Source organism: Gastrolobium bilobum, unplaced genomic scaffold, assembly GCF_033153095.1.
Source record: "Gastrolobium bilobum isolate Gb01-03AN ecotype WA unplaced genomic scaffold, APGP_CSIRO_Gbil_v1 utg1559, whole genome shotgun sequence".
Classification (NCBI taxonomy): Eukaryota; Viridiplantae; Streptophyta; class Magnoliopsida; order Fabales; family Fabaceae; genus Gastrolobium; species Gastrolobium bilobum.
The window spans coordinates 84304-102203 of NW_026898385.1; the positions used below are offsets into that span (position 1 = coordinate 84304).

The 17900-nt window shown below is 37.3% G+C and overlaps 1 protein-coding gene across 1 annotated transcript in view; it reads right to left on the reverse strand.

Annotated features, from left to right (window-relative positions):
• Positions 1-17900, reverse strand: part of LOC133315590 (uncharacterized) — a 38397-nt gene that overhangs the window by 17585 nt on the left and 2912 nt on the right. The window contains exon 4 of the mRNA XM_061517244.1: positions 16053-16120. Coding sequence (XP_061373228.1) covers positions 16053-16120 — 68 coding nt within the window. The remainder of the gene's footprint in view (positions 1-16052; positions 16121-17900) is intronic.

Genomic DNA, 17900 nt, shown 5'->3' on the forward strand with positions numbered 1-17900 from the left:
GACTGATTTGAGATAATCGAAGGTGAAATTTTTTTAGATATGTAACATATTGAATTAATAAATTGTACTTTTTCCCGTATAGCTATCTTTATTTATTTTTTAAGTATCACACCTTTTTATGTTAAAAAATATGACAACTGCTTATTTTATTTTTTTTTGTAAATAGACAACTGCTTATTATATATATATATAGGGTTTTATATATATCATGTTGCATGACATTTTTAGTGTCATGTTACTCTCACATGACAAATGAGATCCACCTTGTTTTCTTTTAATTTTTTTCTTTTTGAGTGGGACCCACCATCAAATGTATTAGAGTAACATGACACTAAAAGTGTCCTACAACATAATATATATAAAACCCATATATATATATATATGACAACTATGAAGTAGTGCAGAGTTCCCTTTTTATTTGGGCCATTAAAACCAGTGTAATTGACGCGCAAGGGATAACTTGTTCTCACCTTCGGGGCCTGGTTAAAGAGCCAATTAAATTTGGATTGGGTCCATGAATTGTGCTAAAGTTAAGACTTGGAAATCGCTGATTTTTTTAATATGCTCTCGGATCACAATTTTATTTGGTGCTCCTTAACCAAAAAAGAAAATATTTCCTTTATTTATACTTTCGTTTTTCTTCTAAATTTTCTGGCAGTAGTTTTTCTTCTCCTATTTTTGGAGAGGGAGCACAAACTCTCACCACAAAAAACGAGCTCCGTCTTGGGAACTGTTATATGTGACTGTGAAACAATGCAGCAGAGATGGTGAAAAAGTGGAAAAAAAATGTGAAAGTTCAATCCATTGTCCGTTTTCTTCAAGCGAGAATGGAAGCGGAACTAGCCCTTCCTTGTCGGATTCACAATCACTGGAACCCTAATTACCAGGTTCTCACTTGGCCTTACTGGTAAACCATCACGCCATCTCTTTATCCTCCTTTTTTTTTGGAAGATTTTTTTTTATATATGGATTCTGATAATAGGACATTGTGTTGATATATATTCCAGGCGAATTCTGAATGTGACATTGCACTGGGTTTGCACTTTGCGTTGGTTGTACCGAGATTACTTTTCTTATTGTAATAACAAAAGAAAAATCTTCTATATGCACTCTTTACCATCATGCTCTTACTTCCATTTTGATTTTCTATCTAAATCTGCTTGAAAAATTCTCGCTAAGCCGTTATTGATTCACTTTATTGTGATACATTTCTTACATGGAATTTCTCTTTTGGTATGCATCGACCATAATCTTGGGGAAAATAGATATGTTTAATGGTGTATTTTTGGCCTTGTAAGTTTATTCCTATTCAGTTTTTACTTTGTATGTTTGTAATTTTTTATTTTATGATTATTTTATTTTGAAAGTGGGGTTAACTAGTTATCTCATTACCATTGTTTTGACATTCACGAGGGCTAGCTATTTGGGACTATTGTCCCTTTTTTAAAAAACAAATAGGCTGAAATGTCACGAAAAAATTTGTCAAAATGTCACATCTCCAAACTCGAACGAGTTTGGTTATGCCATGTGGCAGAACAAGACAAATTCGTTATCAATGGCAACGAGTATAGACTGACACATGGCAGAACAAGTCAACTCATTTTTGAAAAGCCATAATTTCTGGTTCAGGTGTTCGAATTGGTGGTTTTTTTATTTCACGTAACTTTTTGAGATTTACACACTGGAAAGATTTTTTAGTATTGAGAAGTAAAAACAATAATAGAAATTAAATAACGTCATTCACATAGATAAAATATGTCAAACAGTGCTCAAGAAAGCATTTTTTGGGGAAAAAAATTTACTAGCTCGTAGACATTGAAAAGTTATGTAGAATAAAAAAATTCACCTAATTCGGACATTCGAGTTAGAAGTTATGACCTTCCAAAATTTTACTATAAAAATTTCAAAATTTGTACCACGTGTCACGATATGATAGGCCATCAAAGTCTCTATCGTTGATACTGATGAACGTGCTGGCATTGAAAGCGACTTAGGTGGCTTCAGAAAACGTGCCATAACCAAATTCACTAACAGTTGTAACAAGTTCGGAGATGTGGCATTTTGACAAATTTTTTCAACCCCATGACGTGCCAGTATGTTTATTTCAAAAAAAGGGACAGTACTTTCAATGTCCCAGCTATTTGTTTAGTTCACAATAAACAACTGTCTTTTTTTTTTGAGTTAGGCCTTATGCTGGGCTTTGTGTTCTAAAATTTTCACTTTAAGTCGCTACCTATTCATTATCTATGCTTCTGTATGGTCTTAAGATGATGATTTATCCATAAGGAGGTGTCGTAGTTATGCATCAAGATACTCGAGAACGGGGTTCTAGGTAAGTCCCATTAAGGGGTGGGGCAGATCTTCTTTGAGGGATGTCTAGCTAAATTTTGGTGAACAAGGAAAAGATTTTCCTGGGGGTCGTGGGTGTGATGTTAAGTTTGAGGTACTTGAGTATTGAGCAGAGCAGGCTACATTGTTGGTTATATACGGGTGGATGTGGTTTAACCTCAAGATTAGGATTTGAAATTTGAATTTCCAATGTTATTTGGATTTCATTTCGATTCAGAATCTGTGGTCAGTTTTTGAATGTGTTAGTTAATTTTAGACCAAGCTTTGAAAGTCAAAGTAGTAAACTCTTATCGAAGGGTCGTGCTGGTGCCACTTAGTATCATGAATAAGGTTTCTGTTCTTTGATGGCCATTGTTTGAAATTGACGACATTGGATGATTTTTGGATCTGCACGAGTCATCTTTTTAATAGCAGAGTTTTGTTTTTCAGAAGATTCAATCATGCCTATCCCCAAATTTAAGCTACCCCAACTCCAAATCAGAGTTTTGTTAGTTTCAAGCCTATAACTTTTCAGTTGTTGTTTCCCTTCGATCTGAGTTCCTTTCAAACTGCGTTGGTGGTGTTACAGTTCTAAGGATTAGTGACCAAAGTGCCACCGTTCCCCATCTTATTTCCCTAAATGCCACGCGAAAAATGCTATTTACCAATCTGTCACGTGGGCAAGTTCTCTGGGAGAAAAAGCGAACTCGGTGTGCTGATGTGTCACGTTCCTGGGGGACACGTAGTTTGCTTATGTCAGTAGTGAACTCTGCAGCAATTAATGCTGACACGCTGGACAAGTCCACTGCCACAGTCAACTAGGTATGACAAGTGCCTCACATGCACATAGTTCACTGAGGGGCAAGGCGAATTATGTGCCATGTGGCACCACCCCCAGAATCCGCTGAGAGGACTAGCAAACTTCGCGACAAGTGGCAACATCTGACCAAGTTCGCTGGACCATGCAGCGAACTTGGTGACAAATGGAAGCACCCTGATAGTTCGCTGCATGGGACCGCGAACTACCTGCCGACAGTTACAGTTCACTGGCCCTTACAGCAAACTGTGTGCTATTTAAACCCCACCCCTCTTCCAACTTGCAATGTGTTCTTCTGGTGCGATTGTTTTTCAAAGAAACCAGTTTTTTTTGCTACTTGTGTCTAATTTCACAACAAAATGAGTGAGAGTACGAATGATATAATCGTCATTTTATATTACAATGGGAGGAGATATTTTGGACCAAACGATCAAGTGTTCGAAGGAGATACGAAGATATTCTGCATGAGCGCCCATTGCAAATATAATGACCTGAAGAAAATAATATACAAGAAGTTGAGATTAAAACATGGTCAGTCCCTCTCGCGACTGATTGCTAGATGCGCCTCCGATAACCCGATGCAGTGGGTTGCTGTGGAGGTTATGGAGGATGAAGATATCTCATTAGTAGTTGACACATTTCGACAGTATGGACAGTCATCATACATAGAGTTGTATGCGGAACTAAACACTGGTGGAGAGGAAAGCACTCAAAACTTCGTCCCTACCAGTTACAACATAGACATTAATCGGGAGCCGCTGGATCAGCAGGAAGATATGCATGTGTCACCACCCCCGCCACCATCACTCCCACTAACAATGCCTTCAGATGTGATTCCTGCCCATGATATGTATGATCCCTCGTGGCGTACTAATTGTTCCGAAGAAGAGGCTGATGAAGGTCTTGTTCCTGATAGTGTGTCATCAGATACAGACGTTGAAGGTGATTTCGAAAGGGAGTCGTCCAGTGCACTCTGTCAACCGATTCCATCACCGGGCATTGTTGGAACGCATGACCCACCACTAGTGGCAGGTGAGTGGTTTGTATGGTGGTTTTTAATTTAATTGAAATGGTATTAGTAATGACATGTGTTGGGCTTATACATGGGAGGATACTATACCGTTTTGGTCACAAATGAGCCATTACACGAATATTAACTGGCACACCTAGATCAGGAGTGTGATGAAATGCAAGGGGCACAAATACCAAACTGGCAGATGGGTCAAGAGCTGTATAAAGACCAGGTGTTTGAAAGCAAGCAGGATGTACATATGGCAATAAAACAATACTATATGCCTGAACATCACACGGCCATCGTAGAAAAAAATGATACGAAAAGGCTGATAATGGTTTATCAACAACACAATGACAGTTGTCCACGGAGGATGAGGGCATATCTAAAAAAAGACGGTACTAAATTTTTTATAGGCATATGGAAAACCACCCACACATGTGTTAGTCATTCACTTTCTTAATATCACAAACAACTTGACTCAACATTTGTTCATTTATCATCGGTAAGTCAACTAGCCTCTATGTTTATAAGATAAATACTTCTTTAACTGCTAATGCGTTCTTCTTTCACAAAATGCAGAAATTATACGGGAAGAGCCAAGTGTTAAAATTGGTCTAATCCAGGAAATGATTGCATCAAGTCTATGATTTCATATCTCGTACAGAAAGACATGGAAAGCAAAGCAAAAGGCTAATGTCAAGGTTTTTGGGGATTGGGATGAGTCGTACGCATTTCTTCCGAGATGGTTAGATCATATGTTGTTGTTTTCTCCAGGTTCTGCTTATAAGCTCGACGTGAATGATCATAGGATTGACGGTCGTCTCGATGGTTCGCATAAGGTTTTCAGAAGGGTATTTTGGACATCCAAGCAGTGTTGTGATGCCTTTAATTATTGCAAGCCTATGCTCCAGATCGATGAGACACATTTGTATAGGAAATATTGCGGAACGCTATTGATTGCTACAGCCGTTGATGGTAACAATTATGTTCTGCCTGCTGCATTCGCTGTTGTTTCTGGAGAGAATAATGATAACTGGACTTGGTTTTTGGCTATGTTGTGAATCCATGTCACTCAGAAAGACGGAATATGTCTTGTTTCATATCGACATATTGGCATTTTGACTGCTGTCAATAACACTGACGTAGGGTGGCAACCACCAAAAGCTTACCTTGTGTTTTGCCTTCGACATGTCGCGAGTAATTTCAATCATAAGTTTAAGAATGTCATGTTGAAGAAGCAGTTAAAGAAGTTAGGTATGGTTTTTGTGCAATATATGTTTCGTGTTCGTCTCAATTTTAACATATTACTAATGTTATTCATATTTGTTGTAATGATAAGGCTATACAACTTCGCGATTAGATTTTGATGTTGGTTTGGAAAAATTTAAAGAAACAAGCTCACAAATTGCAGCTTGGATTGATCGCATTCTGAAGGAAAAGTGGAGTATTGCGTATGATGTTGAAGGAAGATGATTTGGCCACATGACTACAAACCTATCAGAGTGTGTGAACAAGGTCATTAAATGTGCCAGAAACCTACCTATCACGTCTTTGGTTCGCATCACATATGTCAGGCTAAATCAATACTTTTTAACACATGGCCAGGAGGCTCGGGAGGAGATGGACAAAGGTAATCGTTTCGCCAAAGTTTTATGGGTAAAATGTGTTGATTGCCAACAAAAGGTTGCAACATACTGGGTTATCTTATACGACAGACAGAAAACACGGTTTGAATTTTAAGAGTCTGATAATCAAAGAACTCACCGAGGCGGAAAGAAATGGTGGGTTTCTTTAGCTGATCGGGCATGCCAATGTGGTGATTTTACTGCTTTTAGGTACCCATGTAGTCATGTAATTGCAGCAAGCAAATCCGTTAACCATGACCCCTTACAGTACATTGATGTAGCATATACTGCATCATATCAATGTCGGGTATATTCTGGACAGTGGTACCCAATTGGCAATGAAGATTTTATACCACCCAGCCAAGGGTCAATCATACTCCCAGATGTTTCACTGAGACATAAAAAAAGGTAGGCCACGAAGTACCCGCATCCGTAACGAGATGGATCAACATGAAGGCGCAACTCCTCGCGCAAGATGTGGTTATTGTAGAGTTATTGGCCATGACAGACTAGAGCTGCCAAATAGGGCTCAAGCCCATGGGACAGCCTGTTTAGCCCTGCGTATAACCCTATTAATTTCAGCCCCATATATTGGGGGCTTTTTTCAACCCCATCCCCGTACAGCCCTATCATTTATTGGGTAGGGTCGGGTTAACTCGCGGGCATCCCTCAATGAGGCATTCGCTGATCAAGTCAATGTCTTAAACACCAATTAGGGTTTTTGAACATATATTCGTTTCTCTTAAATGTGATTCCATCATCAAAGGCAGAGCAAGTTCATTTTTATGTTTTGTAAAGTCCACACACAAAGAACACAAGTCTATAAAGCCATGGATAAGAAAGTAGACTCGTCTGAGCTTCCCATAGAGCTATGGCCCAAGATCGAAAAATCTCTCGAGAATAGCATAGATGTTCTCAGGTTTCGCAGTGTTTGTGGTTCTTTTCGATCTTCTATCCCTCCCTCTCATCCAAATTTTTCTTCTTTTTCTTTGCAAATCCAGACACAGGTATCTATCTTCAACCCTTTGACTTTAACTTCATGCTTTCGCTCTTCACTACCCTTCGTACAATCTTCACCATTAGGGTTTTTCACTTCTCAGATTACTTAATTTTTGTATCGTTTGTACTTTGTACTTTTTCTGTAAATTAATGAAGTAATGGTTATCATCATTCTCAGGATTAATCTTTGTACTTTTTCTGTAAATTACTTCGAGAATTGGTTATGAATAAGTTCCCATGTTGGAGTTTTCTTTTTTTGAAGTTGTTTTGTTTTGATTTGTCCCAAGAAGTGAATATGGTTGGTGTTATGGAATTGAATGTTTCTGTGAGGGGGCATGGAATCTAATAAACACAATATTTCAATCAAAATTTCTTAAGTTTGGTAAGCCTTCCTTATTGCTAGCTATTGCTCCTTTGTGTAAATAAAATCCTGTTAGCAAGGATATCGGACTAGTAGCTGTTTGTAATAGTTCTCGGTAGGTTGCTTATAATAGTCATCAACAGCTAACAACTAAACAACTAACAACTTGATTCTAATCTGATCCCTAGTTTACACTTCCAAAATTTGTAAAAGATGGCATGTTAGCATCTCGTTTAATCAATATCCATGATAGATTAGAATCCCAAAACTTCATTAAAATTATAGTATAGTATATGTTTTGTACTTTTTATTACTTGGTGAAGTGCTTATTATAATGCTCTTGTTGGAACTCTCTCCAGCTTATTGTGAGAGGCGGGGACAGAAGGCTAATGCGAGACATAGGTAATTAATACGTAATCAGGAAACAGAAATATTGATTGGTGGGTTCTATTCAACTTTTCAGCTAGAATAATAATAAATGATTATTATTCTACTAGTAACTAGCTCAGCCATTGGCCTCTCTATCAGGGTTACGCCTGATGACGTCTCCTCCATCTCCTGGGTCAGCCACTGGGTCACCGTCGCCTCCGTCAACATTGTCCATAACACCCACAATATCCTCCTGCAAAATATCTCCTGTAGGAACAGATAGCGGTGAATGAAGGAAGTCCGTCGAATATGGCTGCAGTGTGGCCATGATGGTAGGTTCCTCAAATGTCGGTCTGTGATGCTCTGTAAACTCATCCAGACCAGCATCAGGCTGCGAACTAGACTAGCCTGGATACTGGCTATGCTCTTGCGCTGGAGGATCTGCCTGCGAAAAAGATGGTCCACTGCTCTGGCTTAGGAACGGCTGACTAAAATGTGGCCGATATCCAGGAAACGGCTGCGAGGGTGCTGAAAACCATGGGTACCCGTACTACAAAGATGGGCCACCTGGCTGACCAGTACCGCTGTACCAGGCATAAATTATGGTGGCCACTAGTACAACTGCAATGGACCTCCTGATGGGTACGCTGGTGCGTAGAACTGCCCGGCAGGATGCGGCGGAAGAGATTGAACTAGAACAGGTCGATCAGCAACAACAGGAGTCTGATGATGTAGAGGCAACCCCTCGTGGCGTGCACGCTGGCTACGCCGCTCAGGACGGGGCGGCTGTACTGTCTGCACGATTTCCGGCGGGGGTGCAAGTTCTCCTAGGTCTATAAGTCTACCAAACTCAGCGAAGGCAGACATAGCCTGAAGCGCCTCGTCATATATCTGACGGTAAGTGAATGATCCCATCGCCTCGTCGGATGCCATATGGACAGCAGTCTCCATACGATCACTTTGTGTTGCAGAAAAATAGTAAAATTTGTTAGTTCAATATGTCTCAAATTAGATTTCAAAACGATAATGATGAGCTACTCAGATATATACCACATGGGAATGAATCGCCGATCACTGGTCATCCATCTACAAGTGTGCTGAAAATACCACTGGATGTAAGTGCTGTTGACAAACAGATGTCCATCCGATGCGTCCGGCTGTACACCCTGAACAACGAGGGCATCCCTCGAATGCCACTGCGCTATATATAGACCGTGTCGGTTCCTCCAGTCTACATCACCCTTACTAGTGAGGGTGGCAGTCAGCAGCTCCGAACATGGAAATAGATCACTCGGGATCGGCTGCCTAAATCCAAACTGCCGTAGCACTCTATCGAGCTGCTGGTACACGACAATATGGTAGTGTATGAGTGGACATACAGCTAACCATCTGCGCGACTCCTCGGATGACGGTCGATGTGCAGCGATTCCATGGTAAGGCCTCCACTATATCCTGCAACTGGGCATAACGTCAATGTGGTGACGGTAGCGTCTGATGTGGGAGAAGACGAACTGTCTCGACGTATAGATATTAAATCTGCAAAACAATTAGGCAATTAATATTACTAATTAACATAACAGACACAATATGCAGTTGTAAAACAACACAATATATTGATTACAAGAAAAATGTAAATGGCAAAAGGCTGATACCTGGCTCCGAATATAGCGTTCACGTCAGTGACCTCAGGGAGCCCTGGTGAGATAGTATGGAAACACATCCATGCCCACAACTGTAGTAACAGAGCGCATCCCCCCATGTCTGATCGTCTCGGCTCTGTGACCTTGGCAACTCCATGTATAAGGTAGCTAGTACGGTAGAACCCCAAGAAAACGTCCTCATCAACTGGAAATCATCAAGAAATAATAGATATCGCGCCGGCACGAAGCTGGATGTTGTCTCAACGAATAACATACCCCCCAATATGCGTATGATCAAAGCACGAGTGTATCTCATGCGGCCAGCTTCAGTGCCAGCATGGTCTGCGTAATGCAGAAACCATTCCCGAAGAAATGTCAGCGAAAGTTGGTTCTTATGAAAGTTTCGCTGCCGCGTGAGCTCTACTCCTAACAAATCTGTAATAAGTTGCGAGAAGGGATGGCCTCCAGCGCGGCCACAAATAACCTTTCCATCTGTGGGCAACCCTAGCAGAAGGTGTACATCCTCCAACGTAACCGTCACCTCACCCATCGGCATATGAAATGTGCGCATCTCAGGCCGCCATCTCTCAACAAGTGCCGATATGAGTGAATGATCAATCTGTTTCCAAAAAAGTTATATGTTATCAAAATTTATGAAACATACAACATATGTTATACACTCTACGTCACACTAACCTCATGGTTGCGCAGACGCGCAACGTGATAAAAACCAGCCCGCCTAAGGTACGATTGGATATCCTCGGGTATATCCAAGTCATTGTGTGTCGCAGCCTGTCTGACATTAAGGATACGATCACGTATCGATGGGTCATCGGATGTGTTTCACAGATGGGTGGAAATTTGTTTCTCCTGCAACGTCAGGAGAGAACGATCAGATGGACCCGGGTCAATGAAAGTCTGGTGCGGGTCCTAATGCTCCATGGATCTATTTACAAAAAAGTCAAATATTAAAATTACAACATTATATAATGTATAAAAAAATAAATACTAATTAATAAGAAATAAATAAATATCAAAAAAATATTTAATAAATCTATAATCCCTAAATAATTAAAAATTACATAATAAATAATAAATAATAACAACATTAATATACATAGCACAATTAATATCACTAATAATGACATAATTAATGTTGGATAATAATGCATAATCAATAAATAATATAACACAATTAATATTCTACAACGGTGTTTTCAACCCTATAACAAAAGAATGTTATTTAATTATGGAAAAGAATATACTTACCACCAAAAAAATTTACAACGTTTACAACTAACTTAATCACCATTGATTTTTGTCAATCTAAACGGTTATAATTTATTAGAAATTATTAGGTCGTATTTATTAATTAATTATTATTTCCAATAAATTATAACCGTTAGATTGACGAAAATTAACAATGATTAGGTTAGTTGTAAAGATGGTAAACTTTTTTGGTGGTGAGTATATCTTGCCCCTTTAATTATTAGTAATAAGAATTGCATAATAAAAATTTATAAAATACAATAATTTAACAAGATTAATGTCAAAAAATTTCTAACCTATTTTTCAATCCTATAACTAAATAATATTATTTAATTCAAATATATTTATTATTGCATAATCAATAATTTATTAAATACAAAACTTAACAACATTAAAATAAAATTTTCTAACCTAGATTTCAACCTATAACTAGATAATGCATAAGGAACAATTTATTGAATACATTAACCAATATGGCACAATTATTATTCAATTACTATTTCTAATAATTGCATAATTAAAAAAATATTTGGTAAATTTAACAATATTAATATAAATAATTTATAACCTAAAATTAAACCATATAAATAATATCAAACAATTAATATTATTAAATATAGATTAATATAAAATACTACACCTAATAACATTAACATACATATTCTAAGTCAATGTCAAAATTTTCTAACCTATTTTTCAATCCTAGAACTAAAAAATGTTATTTAATTCAATATTATTAATTATTGCATAATCAACAAATTATTAAATACAAAATTTAACAACATTAATATAAAAATTATCTAACCTACATTTCAACCTATAAATAAATAATGCATATAAAACAATTTATTTAATACATTAATTAAACAATATAGCACAATTAATATTTAATTAATATAACTAATAATTGCATAATTAAAAAAAATTAATTGATAAATTTAACAACATTAATATAAACAATTTATAACCTAAATTTAAACCCTATAAATAATTTCAAACAATTCATATTATTAAATAAAGCTTTAATATATAATACTAAACCATAACATTAACATGCATATCCTAAGCCATTGTCATAATTGTGTCTTCAAACCTAATGTTTCATCTTATATATAATAATTAACAACATTTAAATAACACTAAAAAACTGTAAAAAAAAAAATTTAACTAAATCATAAAATACTAACCTCAAATGTAGAGAGAGAAAGAAAAATTAGAAAGGGGGAGAGTGAGAGAAAGAAAAATGTGAGAGAGTGAGAGGGAGAGAGATTCGGGTGAGGAAAATAGGGGGAGAGGGGGTTTATATAGGGAGGTGAAAAATAGTCGTTGCACCAAGTTCGCTAGCCGTTACGCGTAGTTCGCTGAAGTGGGCAGCGACCTTCTTTGCATGCAAGCCACGTGGCTTGGCACGTGGGAACGTGCAGGGCATTAATTGCTGCAGACAATGTTGTTAAGATCGAGATCTTACTTAAGATCGGGAAGGGATAAAAATATCGTAAATCGCAATATCGATACCGATCGTAAGATCGTAACTGTGTATGTAAAATATTAAAATTATATAAATAATCAAATTACTCAACAAAAATAATGGGGATATTGCAGTTGACCATTATCATCGCTACCTGGTATAGTATGAACTTTGTTTTAACTTAACATTACCCTTTAAAGTATATAATATATATAATTTAATTTTTATATTCGCCACTTTGGTCCACATATCAAATCTGAGTTATTTTAAAATGTTTAAATAATATTGTATGGTCCATGCGCTCCACAGCTTCCACGCACATATTCAAAGGCGTTGGTAAAGAACTAAAGATTTTTATTACGCAAGTGGCGGAACCCCATTACCTCGGGAGGAAGGTTCGTTCAGAGCGACTCGTACAAGCTTGAGTGTACCAACCTTTACTTTGGGTCCAACGAACTCGAGTGAACCCCATTTCCTTCGATTCCACCTCTTCAGTGTAGACCCATGAGCCAAGCCCATTCTTCCTTCCGCGCTTGAAGCACCAAGTCATTTTCTTAATAGCACAGCGCCGAGTCCTTTTCTTCATGGTATCTGAAGTGCAAAGCTTATAAGGTGATGGGGCAAAAGAGCCAACGTTCAAGTGCTTCAAGGCAATGATGCCAGTAACAGCGAAACACAAGTAAAAAGCTTCCAGAAAATGCAAAGAATAATGGAACACAAAGACGAAAGTGAGATGGATCTGGACATTTGAAGCTATCTGAGTTGAATCGCAAAAATGGTGGGATCGTACGATCCCACCGATTCCACGTTCTTGCACAACGATCTCACACAACTGAAGAAGAAAACGATTCTACTTACGATTTGAATCGTAGCAATTGGAAAAAACGTAGGAACGAACGATTCTGCGATTTCACACGCGATCTTAACAACCATGGCTGCAGAGTCTGCTACTGACACAAGCGAACTACGTGTCCACCAGGAACGTGACACATCAGCACATCGAGTTCACTACTTCTACAAGAGAACTTGCCCACGTGGCAGATTGATAAATAGCACTGTTTGCGTGGCATATAGAGAAATAAGATGGGGAACACTGGAACTTTGGTCACTGTTTACAGTTCTAAGTGGTGCTACATCGCCGATTTGTTGGGGCTGGTGGTGCTCTGTAGTTTTAGTTGGTTCTGCATTGTTTTTCGGGCTCTTTTTTTTTATAGCTCAAGGACTTAAATATCTTTATCTTTGACTCATCCTATACTCCTGATTAGTCTAAATTATAATTTTTAATTTAAGTTGTGATTTTGTTATGTATTTTTAATTGGAGTTTAATTAAATATTGTGATTTCAAGGTTATTTTATTGAAATAGGATATATTAACCATTTTTTTCTTACAACCATTTACAATTATTTCATTGTGGTTGGATCAAAATTAAAATAATAATTCTCATCGATTTTGTAATAATTGATTTAATTTTAATTTAATTATTACAAATTTAATAGTAAAAGGTGATTAGAAAAAAGAACAATAAATATTTCCTCTCCTTGTTTTATTTACTAATATATTATTATTATTTAGTATATATTTATGTTCCATTAAAAAATGCTGGAACTTTTATAGATTTTTTTTTCTAAACAACAAACCATGGCATTATTATTTTAAGCAAACTGAATGACAAGTTCGATGCAGCAGCAAGTTCTTATTGTATATAACCAGCATTTGAGCACAGGTTAGAACAAGAAGCTTACTTATCCTAACTAAGCGTTATTATTATTATTATTATTGTTATTATTCTAAGCTTGAAATCTCAGGGAAAAGAAAAAAAAATGGCGATTTCTAGAATTGCCATTGGAAATCCTTCCGAGTTCGGCCAAGTTAATACGCTCAAGGCTGCTCTAGCTGAGTTCATCTTAATGCTCATCTTTGTCTTTGCAGGGGAAGGCTCTAGCATGGCATATAGTAAGGCTTAATTTGTTCAACTCTTTATAGAGTAACTTTGCGTTTGATTTCCATTCACAATTTACTGTTGGGAATGGTACGGGATCACATTCTGAAAACAAAGCAAAGTGAGTAATTGGATCTTCAATTCCAGTTACCTCATAATCTTCCATCCAAGCAGGCCTTCTTCTAACACGACGAAGAGATTGAGTCCCTTCTTCGTTAACTCCAACTACTGTTGGTGAGGATTGATTAGCTGAAGAAGTTGCAAAGGACGAATTTTCAGGCATACTAGATGCTGAAATTTGTTCTTGTTCAGAATCAATATCACAAAGAACTTGGGTAGGCTGTTGCATATTCCAATCCCAAGTGTTTTCTTCATCAAAAACAACATCCCTGCTAACCACAATTTTTTTTGTCAGTGGATTAAATAATTTATATGCTTTAGATGTATCACTTACACCAAGAAAGACACATTTTTCAGCCTTGTCATCAAGTTTTTTTCTTTTCTGATCCGGGATATGAGCATATGCAATGCATCCAAAAATTCTAAAGTGATCCACATTTTGTTTTCTCCCACTTCAAGCCTCTTCTGGCGTCATATTTCGAACTGCAAAGGTTGGACTTCTATTCAAGACATGAATGCACCAGTTTACTGCTTCTGGCCAAAACGTCTTTGGAACTCTTCCTCTTGCCAACAAGCTTCTAACTATGTTGAGGATGGTTCTATTCTTCCTCTCTGATACACCATTTTGTTGTGGTGTATACGCAGTTGTAAGCTCTTTTCAGATGCCATGTTCTTCACAAAAAGCTTCAAATTCTTTTGAGCAATATTCACCACCACGATCTGTGCGAAGTGTCTGAATCATCCTTCTTGTCTCATTCTCCACACAAGCTTTAAAATTTTTAAATGTAGAGAAAGCTTCTGACTTTTCCTGTAAAAAATAAACCCACGTTTTTCTAGAAAAATCATCAATGAAGGTAATTAAATATTTTTTACCTCTATTAGAAATTGGATTTATTGGACCACATATGTCTGAATGCACCAATTGCAAAGTGACAGGTTGATGGCGGGGCGGGGCGCCCACTTTGCCACCTCTAATTATCCTGTCAAAAGAAAAAATTGTGATACAAATAATTTTCAGTGTCCCCAGTACCACATATAAAAAGTTATTATCTTAATTCTTTAACAAAACACTTGGTGTACGGAACCAAAAATACAAGTTCAGAAGTTCAAAAAATATCAATAACCAACATTACTACTCCTCATGCACTTTTCTAGTTATCGTGTTTATAAAGTTTTATATGTCGGTGCTTCAACAAATGCAGGTAAAGTTTGGACCAGAGGAATGGATAAACTAGAAATACAACTTGATTGAGAGAAATGGAGGATAAATTAAAAGACAACATTTGTAACAATATGTTACAAACAGACAAAAATGAGTTGAAAAGGAACAAAAAGGTACTTATGTTCACTGAAAACCAGTTTCCATGTGCTATACGAAGTTCCCAGCACAGAATATTAAGAATTTGAGACAGCTATTTCTAAGCTTTTTTTCCCCCTCCCGTTTGGATGTGTCTTCTTTTAGTTAAAAGTTACTACAAAGTCTATTTGAATGTCTGTTTTAAAAAAAAAAAGCTACAAAAAAAATCTAAAATCTGCTTTTTTTGGAACTACAAGATTTAGCTTATGAAAATAACAAAAGTCAAAAGTTAAATTTTTTTCAAAATTCAAATATCGTTTTTAAAATCTAATTAGGTCTACCTTTTGTAAAAAACACTTTTAAAATAAGTAAGGCATAAAAAGTACTTTTTTTAGAAGCCTAGCCGGAAAAGGAATCTGCATAGAGATTTTTCTTCTTTATAATTGGAAGCGCCAGGTACATAACCCACACCGCATTATATTGACCGATCAGTTGCACTAGTTTATAACAACAGTGATGACATTTGGTTAAGAAAAGAACGGGTGAATAGTCAATCATAACAGTAATGTCAATTTCAAACTCATTCAGAAACAAAATTCAGAGATACGACGACATATAGATCTGTGAACTCAGTTTCACCAGGACCCATTCCCAAATGATACAGCACAATAAACGCAGTGCACCTAATTAAAAGATAAAGCATCAAGCATATACTTTAAAAGACCATTTCATCAATATAAAAGAACTTATTAACCTCATATTCCTAAGACTTCAGAGAATGTGGAATAAAAGATAGAAAAATACCTAAGATAGGTGATCCAAGAAGGACAATGTCCCAAGCAACTGAAAGCATAATGTGAATATCTAATAACCTGCATCTCCAAAGATTGCAGCCAAATCATATTTTATACATGCAAAATGGTAATGTTATATTTGTTTATGAGAAAAATGTGTGGCATTTTAAAGGATACAAGTTGTGTCATCTTAAGTGAGAGAAAGTGATAGATAAAGGAGGAGAGAGTGGACAAAAAACATAAAGGTGTGAGTCTCATCTATTTGTGAGAGTGAAATGATATAAGTTGTGTCATTTAAAAGGATAAGCACTTTTCTCATTGTTTATACTGCAACTTTCATCGATTGCAAACATAACATACCATAAGTGGGCAAAAAAATTAAAATATTACACTTTTAATAATTAATTACGAATAGGTTGCAGTTTGGAAACTAATTTTGGATCTATTGCAGTCATTCACGTCCAAAATGGGCGGGACAATTCACGCCCATGATAGGCGTGAATTCCACGTCATTCACGCCCAAAATAGGCGTGATTAGTCACGCCCCATGCAGGCGTGAATCACTGGACATTCCAGCCCATTCTAGGCGTGACTCAACCCCTTTTCCAGCTCACTTTGGGCGTGAATGGCACCTGTTTTTCCTATATAAACACCTCTCATCTCTACATTCATCACAACTCTTCTTCATCTTAACTTCTTAGTCTTCGATACAGTCTCACTTTCTTATGCATACTTTGTTTTGTGTTTTTCTTTATTAATATAGTTAAGAATGAGTTCACATTCTGATTTTGTTCGTGTTGTTTTATATTATAATGGTAGGAAAATGGAAGGTCGACGTGGTGTCATTTTTGAAGGCGAGAAAAGGCCAACACTTATCATGCGAAACTCAACAATTAGCGAAGTACATCAAAAAATTCATCAAAAGTTAGCGCTTGAAGGTAAACAATCTATCAATATGGTCACTGCAAGAATATGGTGTGAATCACAATACATTAGTATGCAAGTTGTTGATGATGAAGACGTAGAAATGGTAATCGGAGAGTATTTCACACTACAAAAAAACAGGCATTTTGCGACGGTTCATTTGTGGTATACGCGACGGTTACAACCGTCGCTAAATACATTTTTGCAATTAGGGGCAGTTGTAACCATCGCGTATACCAAAAATGAACCGCCGCTAAATGCCTGTTTTTTTGTAGTGTCAACCAGTCAAGGAAAGATTTTTTAGAGTTATACATGCATATTGCCGAAACAGAGGATGTTGCTATACCCGTGAGGTCAGTTGATTTAAATTTTGCACATAATGCATCATCATCTGCTGCTCCAATTGGTAATCTGTTTGAGGAAGGAGAAAATGATCCTACCTGGGTTATGGAAGATGATGGTGAGGATGACGATGATGAAAATATTGCAATGGAAGATCAACTTCTTGCTGAGGATGCTAGCGCTTCAGACAACGATGATGAATGTGGTATTCCTGAAACTCAAATCTTAGAATATAATGTTGTGGGGGAGTCTCATGTCCAGGAACATGATAATGTGCGAGAACAGCAGATCCCCAACTGTATTGTCCAATGTCATCAAAACCTCCTGCAAGCAACGCAATGTAGCGAAATCCGACGACGCTACCTCCAGATTTGTCGCATAGAAGCCATGATCCCAACATACGCGCAATGTGTGCCTTAGTAAAAAATATAACTTGTTGTGGATCCGCAGCAACTGCAGCCTAATGCGCATATTGTCTGTCTAAATATGCGAGCTTGACATCCCCGTACGGCTGCTCTGAAACGAGCGGGGCGTGACTAAGCACCTATCCTCACAGGATTCGCCAGTTGGTGGATGTAGCACCCGTAACCAC